Source organism: Rattus rattus, chromosome 5 (assembly GCF_011064425.1).
Source record: "Rattus rattus isolate New Zealand chromosome 5, Rrattus_CSIRO_v1, whole genome shotgun sequence".
Lineage (NCBI taxonomy): Eukaryota > Metazoa > Chordata > Mammalia > Rodentia > Muridae > Rattus > Rattus rattus.
This window is the reverse complement of record NC_046158.1, coordinates 119,290,560-119,307,189: the sequence shown is the minus strand read 5'-3', so window position 1 is coordinate 119,307,189 and position 16,630 is coordinate 119,290,560. Positions and strand designations below refer to the sequence as shown.

General features: G+C 39.6%; 1 protein-coding gene across 3 annotated transcripts in view; it reads left to right on the top strand.

Annotated features, from left to right (window-relative positions):
* Positions 1-16,630, top strand: part of Tasp1 (taspase 1) — a 227,889-nt gene that overhangs the window by 69,731 nt on the left and 141,528 nt on the right. For 2 of the 3 annotated variants that reach the window (XM_032904306.1, XM_032904304.1), the window contains exons 7-8: positions 3,811-3,890; positions 10,196-10,302. In XM_032904306.1, coding sequence (XP_032760197.1) covers positions 3,811-3,890; positions 10,196-10,302 — 187 coding nt within the window. Of the gene's footprint in view, positions 1-3,810; positions 3,891-10,195; positions 10,303-16,630 lie in introns of those variants that run through there. The other variant, XM_032904305.1, reaches the window with a different exon arrangement.

Sequence of the window (16,630 nt, the reverse complement as noted above, 5' to 3'; positions counted from 1 at the left end):
TACCGTAAACATTATTCATTACACATACATATACATTGCATCACTCCACACACAAATTCAGTTTTTCCATGTTCCTAGTGCACTGAGGTCTTGCATATTATGTTCATGAATGTTGGTAGTCAATAGCCTAATTTGTCTTCAATTATATGTATATATGATGTGCAATGAAATGATAGAAATGCTTTTTGAATTCAATGCCTGTTTTCTCCTATACCTTTTTATTATTGCTTAACATATATATATATATATATATATATAAATAATGTTTTGATTTATTCTACTCTCATTCCCTCCTCTTCAGTCCCTCTTCCCATTTACTCCCAATCTCATGTACTTTCTTTTTTAAACTCATGGAGTCCACTTAGTGCCCAAGTGTAATGTCATCTACTAGAACATAGATGAAGCTCGCAGGGACCACAGTCCTTTCCAGAGCTCTCTCCAGTAGCTGTCAGATGCCAGTAGCTCCTTATCTAGGGGTGGCACTTTCTGATGAGCTCCCTCCTTCATGCTCGAAGTTTGTCTGCCTTGATCTGTGAAGACCTTGTGCATGTGAAGATCCAGTTGCTGTTGCTGCATGTGTGCACCTACTCTGCTCTCTCCAGAAACCTGGTTCACTGGAGCCGTCCACTACATCTGGCTCCTTATACTCCTTCCAGTCCCCCTTCTTATAAGACTTGCGAGCCTTGAAGGAAAAGGTATGGTATAGATGTTGCATTTAGGGCTGAACACCTTGCTGTTTCGAAGTATCTGCATTGTGACCAGTTGTGGGTTATTGCATTAATCACCATCTTACCATCAGCTGCAGAAATGAGCTTGCCTGATGAGGGTTGGAAGGTTCTCTCATCTGTGGGTGTAGTGATATGTCTTTGTTTAGTGGTTTGATATCATATTCATCTACCGGAATAGTAGTAGCAGGTTCTCTCTTAAGTCCTATGACCTACCAAGCCTCAGGTTTTTGGCCATGTTAACAGTGCTAGACATGTGTTCTGATTTGTCTTCTGCAAATATTTTAATGGCTGATTTGCTTGAGAATTGACTGGAGTGGGCATGTGCAGGGGTGGGGTGGTGCTGCACGCAGAGTAGGGCAAGCATAGAAATGGTATCCATGAGGTCAGTGCATCTCTAGGACAGACGAGGTTTAGAGGAAGGACATACTTTACTAAATGAGAGGTAAGGGGTTTTCTAATGGGTTTGCGTGAATCTCCTTTAAAAAGTTCTCTCCTTGGAGATTCACAACAAATCTCAAAGAAATTTAAATTAGTACTTACTATTCTGGAAATTGATTTTTTTCTTTCTACATGTCACTATATATGTATATATGAATGCATACATATACGCATATTATGAAAAAGTTTACATTGAAATAGCAAAAGCATTTCTATGGCATTTCATGTGATTATGAACTTCTAGACAATAATATTTGATGGTAAGCCAAGGCTACTTATTTAGTATGCTGTATAGTTTCTATAGTGACTTCTAAACATGAATATCTTAACATGTCTACATGATTTAAAATCGCATAGATTATATCAAAGTTTGAGACAAGGTCCTATGTATTCCAGGTTGGCTTCAACTCACCGTGTGACCCAGGAGATCAAACTCAGAACTTCACGCATACTGAGTGTACTAGTTAGGGTTACTATCGCTGTGAAGAAACATCATAGCCAGGAGCAACTTGGTGAAGAAAGGCTTTATTTGGCTTACACTTCCACATCACAGTCTAACATTGAAGGAAGTTAGGACGGGATTCAGTCAGGACAGGAACCTGGAGACAGCAGCTGATGTAGAGGCTATGGAAGGGCGCTGATTACTGGCTTGCTCCTCATGGCTTGCTCAGTCTGTTTCACTGTAAAACCCAGGAGCACCAGCCCAGGGGTGGCACCACCCACAATGGGCTGGACTCACCCCCATCAATTACTAACTAAGAAAATGTCCTCCAGGTTTACCTACTTCCTGACCTTATGGAGGCATTTTCTCTCATATGACTATTACTTGTGTCAAGTTGAAATAAACCTAACCAGCACAGTAGGCAAGCACTTTATCAACTGAGCCACATTCTCATGTTTTAGATTGGCTCTATTTATGTCAAAATTATGAATGTGAATGAATGAAAAATTTAGATGACAATGATTTTAGGTACTGAGATTGAATCCTAGTTGACCACCTTAAGTGTTGAAAAGGTTCAGTCCCAAACTCCCCTCTTGATTAATTACTATTTTACTATCTTGTTTACATTTTCACATTAATAGAAGAGTTAAAATAAATTGGCTTTTAAAAATTTTTTAAATTTTTTTGGTGATGGTGTTACTTTTTTTTGTTTTTAAAGAAGGAGGTGCTAAAGATGACACAATGATCGCTCAAATCTATTCTAAATTGACATTTTAGCTTAAATTTTCTGTGACAGCTTTTCTTTGACGTGACGATTGTTTCTTGTGTGAAGTTGGATAATTTCACTTGGCCCTCTCCCATCTCTTCTTTTCATGGCTTTCTCCATTGCAATTTTAATGTAAAGAGAGCAGTTGTGGCAGTTACTTAACTTTTCTTTGGCATATTTCCTATGTTTCTGGGTGCCTACTGGGATTTTTAATCATTAAATCTATACAGATTTTTAGGTGTCTCAGGCATTAAAAATATCCATAGTAAAATGGATTTTTGTGGTTGCTGTAAGTTTTGTAAATGTGACCTTTTCGTACTATCAAATGTTGCTTTTTGATAGTTTTCATCACAAGGAAATGCTGAATTTCTTACTGGTGTTAGTAATAACATAATATAAAGACTTCAAAGGTACTGCTCTTGAGATTTGTCTAATAGTATGCTCTAATAGTATTTAATTTATGTATGTGTGTCTTTGTGGAAGTATGTGCACATGAATTCAGGTTCCTACAATGGTCAGAAGATAGAAGTCATAGGTGGTGGTGAACCTCCTCCGTCCATGGAGCCTGGGAAATGAGTTGGGTCCTGGGAAACAGCGATAGGTAGTCTTCACCACTGATTCTGCCAGCTCCTTCGCTTGAGTTTTAATGTGGGAATGATTAGAAAAACAGAAATGAAAAATAGAGACTAGGAGACTAACAGCCAGGCACAAGTTCAAGGGTTCCATTACTCGCTGGCTGGGATCTATAAGTAGTTGGCTGTGGAAGGAGATGAAGTGATTGTTATGGTTGCTGCTTACAATTACTGTTTACCTCATGAAATGACTTAGAAAACAGGATCGTTACGTGTGTTGGCATGCTTTTTTGAGGCCTTTGGAAATTAGTCTTTCATAAACCAGAAGTGCCCTGTTCACTGTTGTATTAAGAAATGCATCTAAGGCTGGAAAATCCCTTCTGGGGAGTATTTCAGGATTCACTCACTAGTGTGGAAATCTTCTTAGCATTCTATGTGCCTTCTTGTTGCATTGGACTTAGGATCTAAGCAACTGGTGTGCTTGTGCAGAGATGTATGGCTTATTTTGAGTGGCTGTAGTTCTAGACAAGAATAACGAATCTGAAGACATTCACTTAGACTCTTAACCTGATTGAGTAGATGTAGAAATGTTACAACTATGTTGGTCAAAGAAAAAAATCTTATTCTCCCCAGGAAGTTACTTTCACTTTTTATTTAATTTTTAAAAATTTTCCAATATATACATTAGCTACTTCCAACAAAGAAAAATTTAAAAGAAAATTAGCATGCAGCTGTTCTGTTTTGCACCAACTCTAGAGTTTCTTGTACCTCTAAGACTTTAGTTGTCATGTGATATTACTTCTATTGACTGTAGAAGATGACACTATGCATTTTTTTTTAAAAAAATAACTTTTTTGTTGTTAGCTTTTTAGTTGGAGAAGGAGCCTACAGATGGGCAGTGGATCATGGGATACCCTCTTGCCCTCCTAGCACCATGACCACAAGTGAGTAAACCCTTCATGAGTTAAGCTATACAAACAAGCAACCTAAAGTGTACATCACTCCTGTTCTGACACATATAAGTAGAATGTCTGTAAGTTGAAATATGTATAGTTAAAACATAGGTCAAGTTTACTTTTTTATCACCTCTTTCTTCTGGAGGTTTCCTCTTTGCTTTTGGTTTTGAGGTGTCCTTAGTCTGTTGGTCTAGAACTTACTTACTATAAAGCTTTGAACTTATGGAAGTCCTCTGAAGTGCTAGGATTACAAGTGTGAGTCACCACGCCAGGTTTTAAAATGATTCTCAAAGTATCATTAAGCTACTTAAAGTAATTGTGAATAATAGAACCGTGTAATAATAATGTCTCTGGAAGACATTAGGAAGAAGGAAGGGTAGCTCTCCCTTAGCTCTTGACCTGAGGAAGAATTTTTTGTTTTGTTTTTTCCTTGTTTTTGTTTGTTTTATTTTGTTTTTTGAGACAGGGTTTCTCGGTAGACTTGGCTGCTCTGGAACTCACTCTGTAGACACAACTGGCCTTGAACTCAGAGATCCACCTGCCTCTGCCTCCTGAGTGCTGGGAGTAAAGGTGTGCTCCACCATTGCCTGGCTCCCTGTTTTTTTACTTTTGAAGATTAGCTTATTTTTATAAAAATAAGCTTCTGTGTGGGTATTTGCCTGCATCTCTGTCTGCACACCATGTTTGTGTGGGGCCAGAAGAGGGCATCAGATCAACTAGAACTGTCCTGGGGGTTGTAAGCTACCACTTGGTTGCTGGCGATGGAACCTGGGTCCTCAGGAAGAGCAGCAGAGGTGGTTAATCGCTGAGGTAGGTCTTCAGCACCTTGGTGTTTATTTCCAAGCAGGATTTCATTCATTCTGTGACCCGCGATGACCTGAAACTTACTACGGAGCTCTGTGGTTGGAATGAGAATGGCCCTCTTAGGTGCATATATTTGAATGTCTGGTTTCCAGTTGGTGGATTCCATAGGAAGGATCAGGAAGTACGGCATTGTTAGAGGAGGTCTGTGATTGGGAGTGAATTTTGAGGTTTCAAAATTCCATGCCAAGCTCAGTCTTGCTCTTTCTCTGCCTGCACCTTACTGATCAGATATGTGTCCTAAGCTACTGCCTCAGTGCTATGTCGCTGCCATGCTCTCACACACTGAAACTGTAGGCAAGCCCCCAGATAAATTCCTTCTTCTACTGCCCAGTTGTTCAGAGTATAGGCTTGGGGCACCATGCCTCCTGACCCTAAGGGCTCAGCAACAAGCTTTTTAGATTTAAATGTAAAGAAAGATAGGAGTTAAAACTGAGAAACAAAAGACAAAAGGGCACGTTGTTTAGTATGTAGAAGTTTTGTCATTCTCACTGATAGGCATTGGAGTCCTCTTTTGTCTTCCTATTGACATTTCTGTCTTTTGACCACAGCGTTCTACTTGGATGAGGTGACATCTCATGGTAGTTCTGATTTGCTTTTCCTGATGGTTAGTGATACTTGCACTGTTTATATACTTGTGGGCTTTTTGTATATTTTCTTTGAGAAATGCCTATGTAAGTCACTTGGTCCATATCTTTTGTCCATTTAAAAAACCTGGTAATTTGTATTTTTTGTTGTTGAATTTTTGAATTTGCTGTATACTCTAGATATTAACCTCTAACATTCTATATCTTGTCTATGCTGTTGACGGTTTCCTTCCCTGGTAGAAGCCTCTAAGTTTGAAGTTTGATATAATCATCAGACACACACACACACACACACACACACACACACACACACACACAGATGGGGGGGAGGAGGGGGAGGGAGAGAGACACACACACAGACAGAGACACACACATGCACACACACAGACAGAGAGACAGACAGACACACACACATACACACACATGCAGAGAGAGAGAGGAGAGAGAGAGAGAGAGAGAGAGAGAGAGAGAGAGAGAGAGAGAGAGAGAATCATTCTTTAATTTTTTTTATTTTTTGTGCTTTCTCCCCAGCAGTAGAAACTTAAAATAGATATTCATGGTACTTTTTTGGAAATCACCTGGCGGTAATTATACTGAACAGTTTATGGGCTCTGTAATCTGCTTCTTTGATGTGTGTGTGCGTGTGTGTGTACGTGTGTGCATGTGAATTTTGGTCACTGCATCCTAGTCTGTTTACTGTGGTTTTGTAATGTGTTTTTCAAGTTAGATTGTATGAGGCTACAGCTTTGCTTTTGCTGAAGATTGCTATGACTCCTCATGATCTTCCGTGGTTCCAGTTTAAGTTTTGATTGCTTTCTCTTATTTATATGAAGAACGTTTTTGGTATTTTTATGTCGATTCCCTGACATAAAAATCTGTGGGTTTGCTTTAGGTGATGTAGCTAGTACTTGACTTGAAAGTATTGGATTGTGGTTTTCATTTTTGTATATGTGTCTTTAAATTTCTTTTCAGTGTTTTGTAATTGTCACTGTAGAGATTGCTCTTTTCCTTAAACTTGTTCCTAGATATTCCTATTTTTATAATGACAGTAAAATATAATTCACTTTCTTATGTTTATTTTTTTACTTTACAGAAATAGTTATTCTTTATAACTTTACTTATGAATTCTGTATAGCTATAAAATCCCTAAGACATTCGTTAACACATAACATATATGAGTGTGTGTTTGTGTGTGTGAGAGAGAAAGGTTTAAGAATACGCTTTTCTATTATCTTTTTAGAAGAAGACTTAATTGATGAAACATATTTGATGAGTTCCTGAGACTATCATAGAAAAGAAAGGCTTTTATTACCTAAAAGTCTCCTTCCATTTATAAATTTTAATATTTTCCATATGGCTTTCTGAATTCTTCTCATACAATATGTGGTCACTGTTAAGCTGGGCATCATGAAACCCTTGCACAGTCACTGATGGCCATGAACTCATCAAATATGACCCAACTAGCTGCTGGGCCCTTTCAAAGACACTGAACATCCCAGGTCATGGAGATAATGTAATGTCATAGTAAATTATAATGAAATCATAAAGGGCAGATACTCGATGAATGGTGGTGGAGAGATGTCTCTCGATGAGCACTTGTGGGCCATCTGGGTTCTAGTCCAGGCCTCACGTAACTTTTTTAAAAAGAGCAAGTTATTTGTGCACAGCATACTTGCTGCTGTTACTTGTTTTAAGTTTTTTCTTCATTTCTTACATTTTATTTAGTGCATGTATGTATGCACACATCTGACGTGTGTGGATATCATAGGCTCTATCCCTTCACCTTGTAGGTAGGGCCTGGGGTTGGAACTCAAATCATCAGGCTTGGTCACACACACACACACACACACACACACACACACACACACACACACACACACACACACACACAAAAGCCTTTTGCCTGCTGACACAACTTGCTGGTCCTGCTGCTGTTCATGTTGTGTCCTACCAATGCTCTCGGTCTCATGTGTTCTAATGGTTGGGTGGAATCTTAAGGCTTCTCTGTATAAAGTTTGCCTTCTACACTCTAGGTGATCAGACTTCCTTCTTTGGAATCTGATACTTTTTAATTTTCTTCTCTTGTTTATTCTTTCTACCAAAGTCTCCTATGGCATGCCAATAAGATAGGTATCATGAGCTATATGTCCTGTTCCAGCTCTCAGAGAAGGTGCTTCCAGCCCCCTCATTTCATGTTACCCACGCCCTTGTCATCATTCCATCTGAGTTATTTGCCGAATCCTCTCAGTGCTTTTATTATGAAGGGCTGCTGAGTCTTACTGAGTGCTGTCTTCTGTGTGAATTGAGAGCACATATTTTTGTTCTTTATTCTCTTAATGTGATATCATACCTGTATTGATATGTTTGGTTTGTTCTTGCATCATTGGGCCAAATCTTACTTGATGTTTTGATGCCGTGGGAATTGGCATGTTACTGTTTTGATAATTTTGGCATCTGTTCATCAGGGATGTTTTGGTGGTAGTTGTTGTGTTTTTGATTTTTATATCAGGGCTATGATGACCTAGTAGAATGAATTTGATAGAGTTTCTTCCTTTTTGGAATAGTTTGAGAATTACAATTTATTTTTCTTGAAATATTTTGTAGAAATGAGCAGTTATCCTCAAGTCATAGACGTTTCTTTGGTGAGAGATTCTTCCATGCCCTGTGAGCTAATGGGCTGCCTTAGGGTCTCTGCTGCTGTAAAGAGACAGCATGACCTCGTCGAGTCTTATGAAAGGTAACATTTACTTGGGACTAGCTTATAGTTTAGAGATTTAGTCCATTACTGTCATGGAAGCAGAGTACAGGCGGGCATGGTGCTGGACAAGGAGTTTAGAGTTCTACACCCAGAGCAGCAGGTAGCAGGAAGTGAACTGACCTTATCTTCTGAGGCCTCAAAGTCAGCCTCTGACACACTTCCCCTAACAAGGCCACACCTACTCCAGCAAGGCCACAGTTCCTAATCCTGTCATTCCCTATGGACCAAGCATTCAAACACAGGAGTCACTCTGTGGGGAGCATTCCTATTTAAAGCATCACAGGGACAAATGCCAGGCCTCAGGCATGCTGGGCAAATGCTTTACCACTGATCTGCATCCGCCTTCAAACCATACAGGACACTGACCTACTGCCTCTGTCTGTTTCATCAGTGTTTGCGGCTCATCTTTTCCCTGTCCTGGTCCAGGCTGTCCCTCTCGTATGTGCCCAGGGTGTAGCTCCGTCGTGTAGATTTTCCAGTCTGCAGGCGTATGACTATCATGACAATCTTTCTGGTGCATTGTGTTTTTGTGATACCACTTGTAATATTTCTCCTTTCACATCAAATTTTATTTTTTCTTTTATCTAGCAAAAGGTTTGTTGATTATTACCTTTCAAAAATCAGCTATCAATTTGATTATTAGTAGTTTATTTCTAGTCTCTATTTCACTTATTTCTGCTCTGATATTCAAGATTTCCTTGGGTTTGATTGTTTACCTAGGTCCCTAAGATGAGGCTCTTTGACACAGAAATTAACTACAGCCTGCTGCGTTTATTGTACTGCATTTGATAAATAAACAGGCTTTGGTATGTAGTGTTTCCGTCAACTCGAGAGACTTTATGATTTTCTTTTCATTTCTTCAGGACCCATTGGCTGTTCCTGAGAATATTGTTTAATTTTAATGTATTTGTTTATTTTCTATTTTTCTTATTAATTTCTAAGTTTTGTTCTGGCATTTTATTGAAGATTTGTGTTAGGATTTTAGTTTTTAAAATCTTGAGACCCATTTTGGTGCCTAACTTATAGTCTAGGTTGGAGAATGTCCTGGTGTTGATGGATTTTTGTTGTTGTTGTTTTTGTTTACGAAATTTCATTCTGTAGCCCAGGCTGGCCTCGAACCCATAACAGTTCTTTTTCTCAGGTTGTATAGTGCTGTGATGATGGGTGCGAGTCACCATATCAGGCTCACATCTTCAGTGATTTTTGTTTTTCCCATGTCCTTCCTGTCTGGATAGTCTGTGACCAAACACCGAAGAAGAAGAGTGTGTGCTGGCTACAGTTTGAGGGACAGTGTCCACTGGTCCACGGTCAGGAAGCAGAGAGACACACAGACAGCTGCTGAGCTGGTTTTATTCATTTTATTCAGTCCAGGACCCCAGACCATGGGGTGGTGCTACCAACATCCAGGGCCAGTCTTCCCTTCTCAGTAAACCTCCCTGGTAGTACCCTCATAGAACTAGGCAGAGGTGTGTCTCTCTGGTGTTTCTAAATCCAGTTCAGTTGTCAGTGAGGATTAACTACCAGGGACACTGGGATCACTTTTTTCTCCTTCAGATTATACAGAGAGCATGAACACTTCTCTACCCATGCATCAGTGGCCTTCTTGGTTAACATATCCTTCGCAAACTTTCCCCTTTATATCTGGAGACAAAGTTAAGGCTTACAGTCTTATTTCTTAGTATGTGGCAGCTTGCTTTACCTTCCCTGATGTAGATCGACCTCTGTGATCCCCTCTTTTCTTGTCACTCATCTCTAGTGTACTTGTAGTGCGGTGCTCCCGAGTGTCATCTCCCATGTCTGTACACTGAGACTTAGAGAACTGTCGCCGAATGGTCATGGATCACTAAGTGTCCCTGGGCCCTGACTGCCTGCAGAACTCAGTTGTTCTGTGGTTTGATCCGTTCCCTAAGTTTATAAACTCGTGCTATTTTATTTTGTTTTTCTATTTTGTCAGTGTACATTGGGAAGCCTTTTTAAAACCAACAGGTGAACAATCTTAAGTGGATTTCTTTTTTGGGAGAGGCACTGCTTAGGGTAGCTCGCCTGCCTTCCTGTTTTAATAATCCTATTGTTGTTCTCTTCTGTAGGATTCAGCTTGGCTGCATTTAAAAGGAACAAGAGGAAACTAGAGCTGGCAGAAAGGGTGGAAACAGACTTCATCCAGCTAAAGAGAAGAAGACAATCAAGTGCAAAGGTTAGGAGGCATCTGAAGCGTTGGCTGGTGCATGACAGTGATATGGTTGACAGTCCATTGAATAGGATGTTCCATATATGTATATTAAAGCAGGGCCGAGCTGCTGGGGCTCATTAAGTAAATGTACTTATTGTACTTACTGCAAAAGGTTCAACTGATGACCCCAGTTTTCCCAGAATCCATATGATAGGAGAGAACCGACTCCTACAAATTTTCCTCAGACTTTCACACATGTGTTGTGATATTCTCTTGAGCATGTGCACATGTATATGCATAATACACATATACACGTTGGAATTTAAAAAGTAAAACATGAGTTGGATGTTGTAGTGTATGCCTTTACTCCCAGTACTCTGGGAGGCAGAGACCGGTAGATATCTGAATTCAGGTCAGACTGGTCTACAGATGGGAGGAAAGCCTGTCTTGGGAAAAAATTTTTTTTCTTTTTAAATGTGCTTTGCCTTCATATGTAGGCATACTGATGTGTGTCAGTGTGAGGGTGTCAGAATTTGTAGTTACAGACGGTAGTGAGCTGCTATGTGGGTACTGGGAATTGAACTCTGGTCCTCTAGAAGAGCAGGAATTGCTCTTAACTGTTTCCCTAGCCTCTTTCTTGAAGATTTGATCATGTAAAGAAACAGTGAATTTAATTTTAAAATGTAAACAAAATTAATTTTAATAATATATTTTAAGTTACTGAATTGAAAATACCTTTTGAAATATAATCAGTAGACAGATTGATAGTGAGCTATTTTAAAGTTTCGTAACTGTTGAGAGTTGATGGGATGGCTCAGTGGTAGAGGCGCTGCTGTTGTTTGATCCCCAGGGCCAATATGATGTAAGGACAGAACAGACGTCTCAAAGTTGCATGCTGTGGTGTTTGCGTATTTAAACGCACAGATACACTTAAATAAATGAGCACATGTAATAAAATTGACTTTTGAAAATGTGAATTTACATATTTAGTTATTAGAATCATATTTGGCAGTGGCTGAAAATGTTTTAAAATTAAACTTAAAATTGAATAAATTAAGAGATTCAGCTTCTCAGTGTTTGCCCACTCTGTATTTCCTTTGGGTAGTAGGCACAAAATGCCACATTGTATTGCATTGCTTTGGTCCTTTTGTACTTGCTCTTGACAGGAGAGTGAAGTTGAAAGCTGCAGTGTTCGCATCCTATGACTTTTATTAGCACGCAGCTCTTGATTGATGTCAGGTCATATTCTGTATGTTCCTTATCTGTATTATGTTGTCTTTCTTTATTGCCTCATGAGCTGGTTTATGCTTTCTATCAAAGTTTCATGTGAATGCCACAAAGTACCAAATAAACCATCTTTCATAATAACAGGTATTTTTCAGTACGTTTCCTCATAGGATAATTAATCAAACAGGTTGGTCCAATTCTGCCTGTATAGCTTATAGTATGGGTTTTAGGAAACAAATAAGCAAGTTAATATGTAGATCTCGATGAGCGCTTGTATAGTGTGTTCCGTTGTGTGTATGTGTGTCTGCACGTGTGCATGTGAATTGTGTATGTTTGGGTGTGTTTCTGCATTCTTTATGATGCCTTGGTAAACAAGTTTAGGTCTTTTCGCCCTTTAAAACTGTTATCTGGTTTGCTTGTGATTAAGTCTTGCATTCACGAGTTTGATCAGATAGCTCACAGGCTATAGAGTGTGGCCTGTCTCAGAAACACAGTACATACAGAAGACAGTTTCATCAGTTTCCATAACTGTGTATTCTTGCAGCCCCAGTCAGGTCAAGACACAGCACTGCTGGTCGTGTTGTCCTTCAGTTAACCCCTCACCTAGATGGTAACCGTTCTTCCAGGTTTTTACTGCCATCGATGCCTTATGTTGCTGTCATATGGAATGTGGTTTTTTTCTGTTGACTTTTTTCAAAGATTTCTAGATGTCCTATCACTGGTTCCTTAAAACAAAATGAAAGAAAACAAACAAACAACAACAAAAAAAACCCCTGTAAATAATATTTCCTGGTGTGCATAGATTATAATTTGCTTTTATATTCTCCTGTCGAGATAGTTGTTCCTGGGTGTTTGCTGTGAGTCATAGAGCTGCTTTGAAATTCTTACAGAGTTCCTTGTGTGGCTATTAGTTTAGAATTTTATGCATTGAAGTATCACTGCCTTACCTATTCAGTTTTGTTTGTTTTCATTCAAAAGTGATTGTGTGCTAGTTATAAGAATACAGTGGTGAACAAAATGCTCTAGTGAGACAGAGTCTGGAAAATATATACCTATAACTAAGGTTATTATTATGTTTCAGTATGTTTGTTGTGTTTGTTAAGAAAAAAGAAAAGAACAACATGATATGATAAAGTATTCTAGAAATAAGAGTATGAAGAGAGGTTGCGTCCATTAGGATGCACAGCAGAGACCTACTTATGTGACAAAGTGAGCTTTATAAATAGTCAGCAGAAGACTAGAACACCCAGAATGAACTGTGTGTTCAGAGCCCATTGTGGAGAGTTGTCATATTGGGGTAAGAAGAAGAAAGTTAGTGTGCTTGAAGCAAAGTGGGTTGGGGAGGGTGGTGTAGAATCAGCTGAAGGGCCAGATATGGGCTGGGTCCTTCTGCATGGAGTGTGTATGCAAAGGAGTCTTTGCTTTATGTCAAGAGCAGCCTATCAGTGTGCCCTGCTCCCATGCTGCTTGCAGTTGAATGTATCAGCATCCTCCTTGGGTTCATTGCTTTTTATTATTAAAATGACACAATCTGTTGTTTCATGTTAATCCTAGGAATAATGAGTTTAAAAAGACAGTTGTTTATTTGAAGACTAAGGTTTATCTGAATATTTAGTGCTCTATTGGAAAAGTAAATAAAAGAAAAACAGAATTGGCTCGTAAAGAAATGTTGGTGCATTATAACTATGGAAAAGTAAGCTAGTAAGATTGATGAAAACCATAGAAATCTATTTATACTTTATATAGAATGTTTTGTTAATATTTTTATTTTCTTGTTCTCTTTTATATATTGTGAAAGTCAAAATCATAGGTCATTTCATTCTGTCTATTAAGAAAAACAGTGTGGAACACTGTCTGAGGATCTACATTCAAAAGATCAGGCTAGGCATGTATCTCAGTGCTGGAGCCTTTGCCTAGTACACACAAGGCCCTGGGTTCAATTCCCAGCACCATGAGAAAAAGGATGAAATCGTTAAGGTGTTTATGAATTTTACATCACCAGTAAAGTACCGAGACAGTTTTTCTTATGAGAAAGTTGCTTTCTTTTGGGTTAGAGGTTTTATGTGTCCACTGGCCTGATGCTGTCATGCCTCTGACAAGGCAGGTACACCAAAGCCATGGCCATGCTAAAGGAAATCTGCCCATCTCTCAGTGAGCAGAGAGAGTGGGCTAGGCTTTCCATGTCCCCAAGTGTACTCTGCAGGGACCTAGTCCACTGTTTTCTCCCATTTCTTAATAGTTCTACAACCTTTCCAGTATTGCCTGAGGCTAGCAACCAAGCCTGCAACACCAAAGGACACTGCAACACACATGCATTTAAACCCACACTTCTTTGTATTTCCTAGTGTATTTTCATCTCCTGAAAATGTGTACCAACCTTTCATTACATTGGAAAGGTTGCTGTGATAGGTAGAAGTATTAATTGTGAAGTTGGTTATATGAGCAACTACATGTTCACGGACAGTAGTTTTATAGACAGAGCAAGAAAGTGATATCTATGATGAAATTATTGACATAATAAGGAATATACACCCATATTGACACACACCCTGGATAGTGAGACTGTGTGAGAGATTTGCACATGAATCTCAAGGCAATTCAAGATGTCAGTGCTAAACAAAGAATTCTCAGCTGAGGAATATTGAATGGCTGAGAAGCACCTAAAGAAATGTTCAACATCCTTAGTCATCAGGGAAATGCACATCAAAACAACCCTGAGATTCCACCTCACACCAGTCAGAATGGCTAAGATAAAAAACTCAGGTGACAACAGATGCTGGCGAGGATGTGGAGAAAGAGGAACACTCCCCCATTGTTGGTTGGATTGCAGACTGATATAATCACTCTGGGAGTCAGTCTGGAGGTTCCTCAGAAAATTGGACATAAGACTACCTGAGGACCCAGTTATACCCTTCCTGGGAATATACCTAAAAGATGCTCCAACCTATAACAAAGACACATTCTCCACTATGTTCATAGCAGCCTTATTTATAATAGCCAGAAGCAGGAATGAACCCAGATGCCCTTCAGCAGAGGAATGGATACAGAAAATGTGGTACATCTGCACAATGGAATACTACTGAGCTATTATAAACAATGACTTCATGAAACTCATAGGCAAATGGATGGAACTAGAAAATATCATCCTGAGTGAGGTAACCCAATCACAAACACACACGGTATGCACTCATTGATAAGTGGATATTAGCCCAAAAGCTCGAATTACTGAAGATACAATCCACAGACCACATGAAGCTCAAGAAGAAGGACAACCAAAATGGGAATGCTTCACTCCTTCTTAAAAGGGGGAACAAAAATATTCATAGGAGGAGATATGAAGACAAAGTGTGGAGCAGAGACTGAAGGAAAGACCATCCAGAGACTCCCCACCTGGGCATCCAGCCCATATACATACAGCCACCAAACCCAGACAATAGTGTTGATGCCAAGAAGTGCAAGCTGACAGGAGCCTGATGTAGCTGTCTCCTGAGAGGCTCAGGCACAAATACAGAGGTGAATGCTAGCAGCCAACCATTGAACTGAGAATGTTGGAGGAGTTCGAGAAAGAATTGAAGAAGCTGAAGGGTTTGCAACTCCATAGGAAGAACAACAATACCAGCCAACCAGAGCTCCCAGGGATTAAACCACCCGAAGAGTATACATGGACAGACCCATGGTTCCAGCTGCCTATGTAGCAGAGGATGGCCTTGTTGGCACCAATGGGACGAGAGGCCCTTGGTTCTGCCAAGGCTGGACCCCTAGTTTAGGGGAATGTCAGCGTGGGGAGGCGGGAAGTGGTGGGTGGTTGGGTGGGGGAACACCCTCATAGAAGAAGGGGGAGGGTGAATATGATAGGGCCTTTATGGACAGGAAATCGGGAAAGGAGATAACATTTGAAATGTAAATAACAAAATATCCAATTAAAAAAAAGATGTAGAAACTGGGAGAACCAGGAACCACCTGAAGAAAAAGGAGACACTGGAAAGGGGAGGGGAGGGATGGAGGGAGAGGGAGAGGACTATTGGAGGAGCATATGTTTTAAAGTCTTTGCTGGGTCATGTACTGTTGAGGAATGGCTGCTGGGTTTGGTACATGGAGACTGTTTGTCTAGATCAGCCATATTTGTGATGCAGTGGATTGGAGATGGGCATGGCATGGGTTGGTTGGGGCAGGGTGGGGTGGGAAGAAGAGTCAGTGTGGCTTTTGAGAAGTTTTTCATGGAAGTGAGAGAGACAGTGAGGAAGAGTTGATGCCTTTGCACCTAATTTCTGTGAATTAACTCAGTTTTGTGAACTTAGTTTCTAGCTGTAGGTTTCGTAGATTTTAAGGTGTAATATTTTAAAAAGACATAGGTTTTTAGGAATTATCTCTTAGTGATTGTATTTCATCATTTTTTTCATCATTGCCTTTTTTATGTGACTTATGTGGTAAAAAGGAGAAAGATAACTATTTAACTTATATTTTATTTATTTATTTATTTATTTATTTTTTATTTTTATTTTTTATATTTATTTATTATATATAAGTACACTGTAGCTGTCTTCAGACACACCAGAAGAGGGCATCGGATCTCTTTACAGATGGTTGTGAGCCACCATGTGGTTGCTGGGATTTGAACTCAGGACCTCTGGAAGAGCAGTCGGGTGCTCTTAACCGCTGAGCCATCTCTCCAGCCCCTTAACTTATATTTTAATATGAAAATGGTAGTAAACATTTGTCCCTGCTCTCTCAGGGTGGGCTTACTTAGCTTTTCTTCTATCTCTTATTGTATGTAAATACTTCATACTTTTGTTCTGAGACAGAAAGCAGAAGGTACCTAGTCAGCACGGGTTTTTATTGTAGGTGGATGCAGAAACAGTACTATTGGGACGACGCCGTTAGCTTGTTGGTCTACTCTGTACTTGGTTCGTGCCACAGGGACACTAAGTTATTCGTGACCGAGAAGACATTTATATTTAGAAAACAGACACCATGCATCTAGACCGTAGTCTAGATTTCATAAACATCAATTTCAGACAGTTAGCCCTGGATATGATGGGGGGAACTGTTATTCTTAGCCTATTAAGAGAAGTTGGGAGCATTGTTTGATCTCAACATTTTTGATGTTTCAGACTTTTCTCTCTTC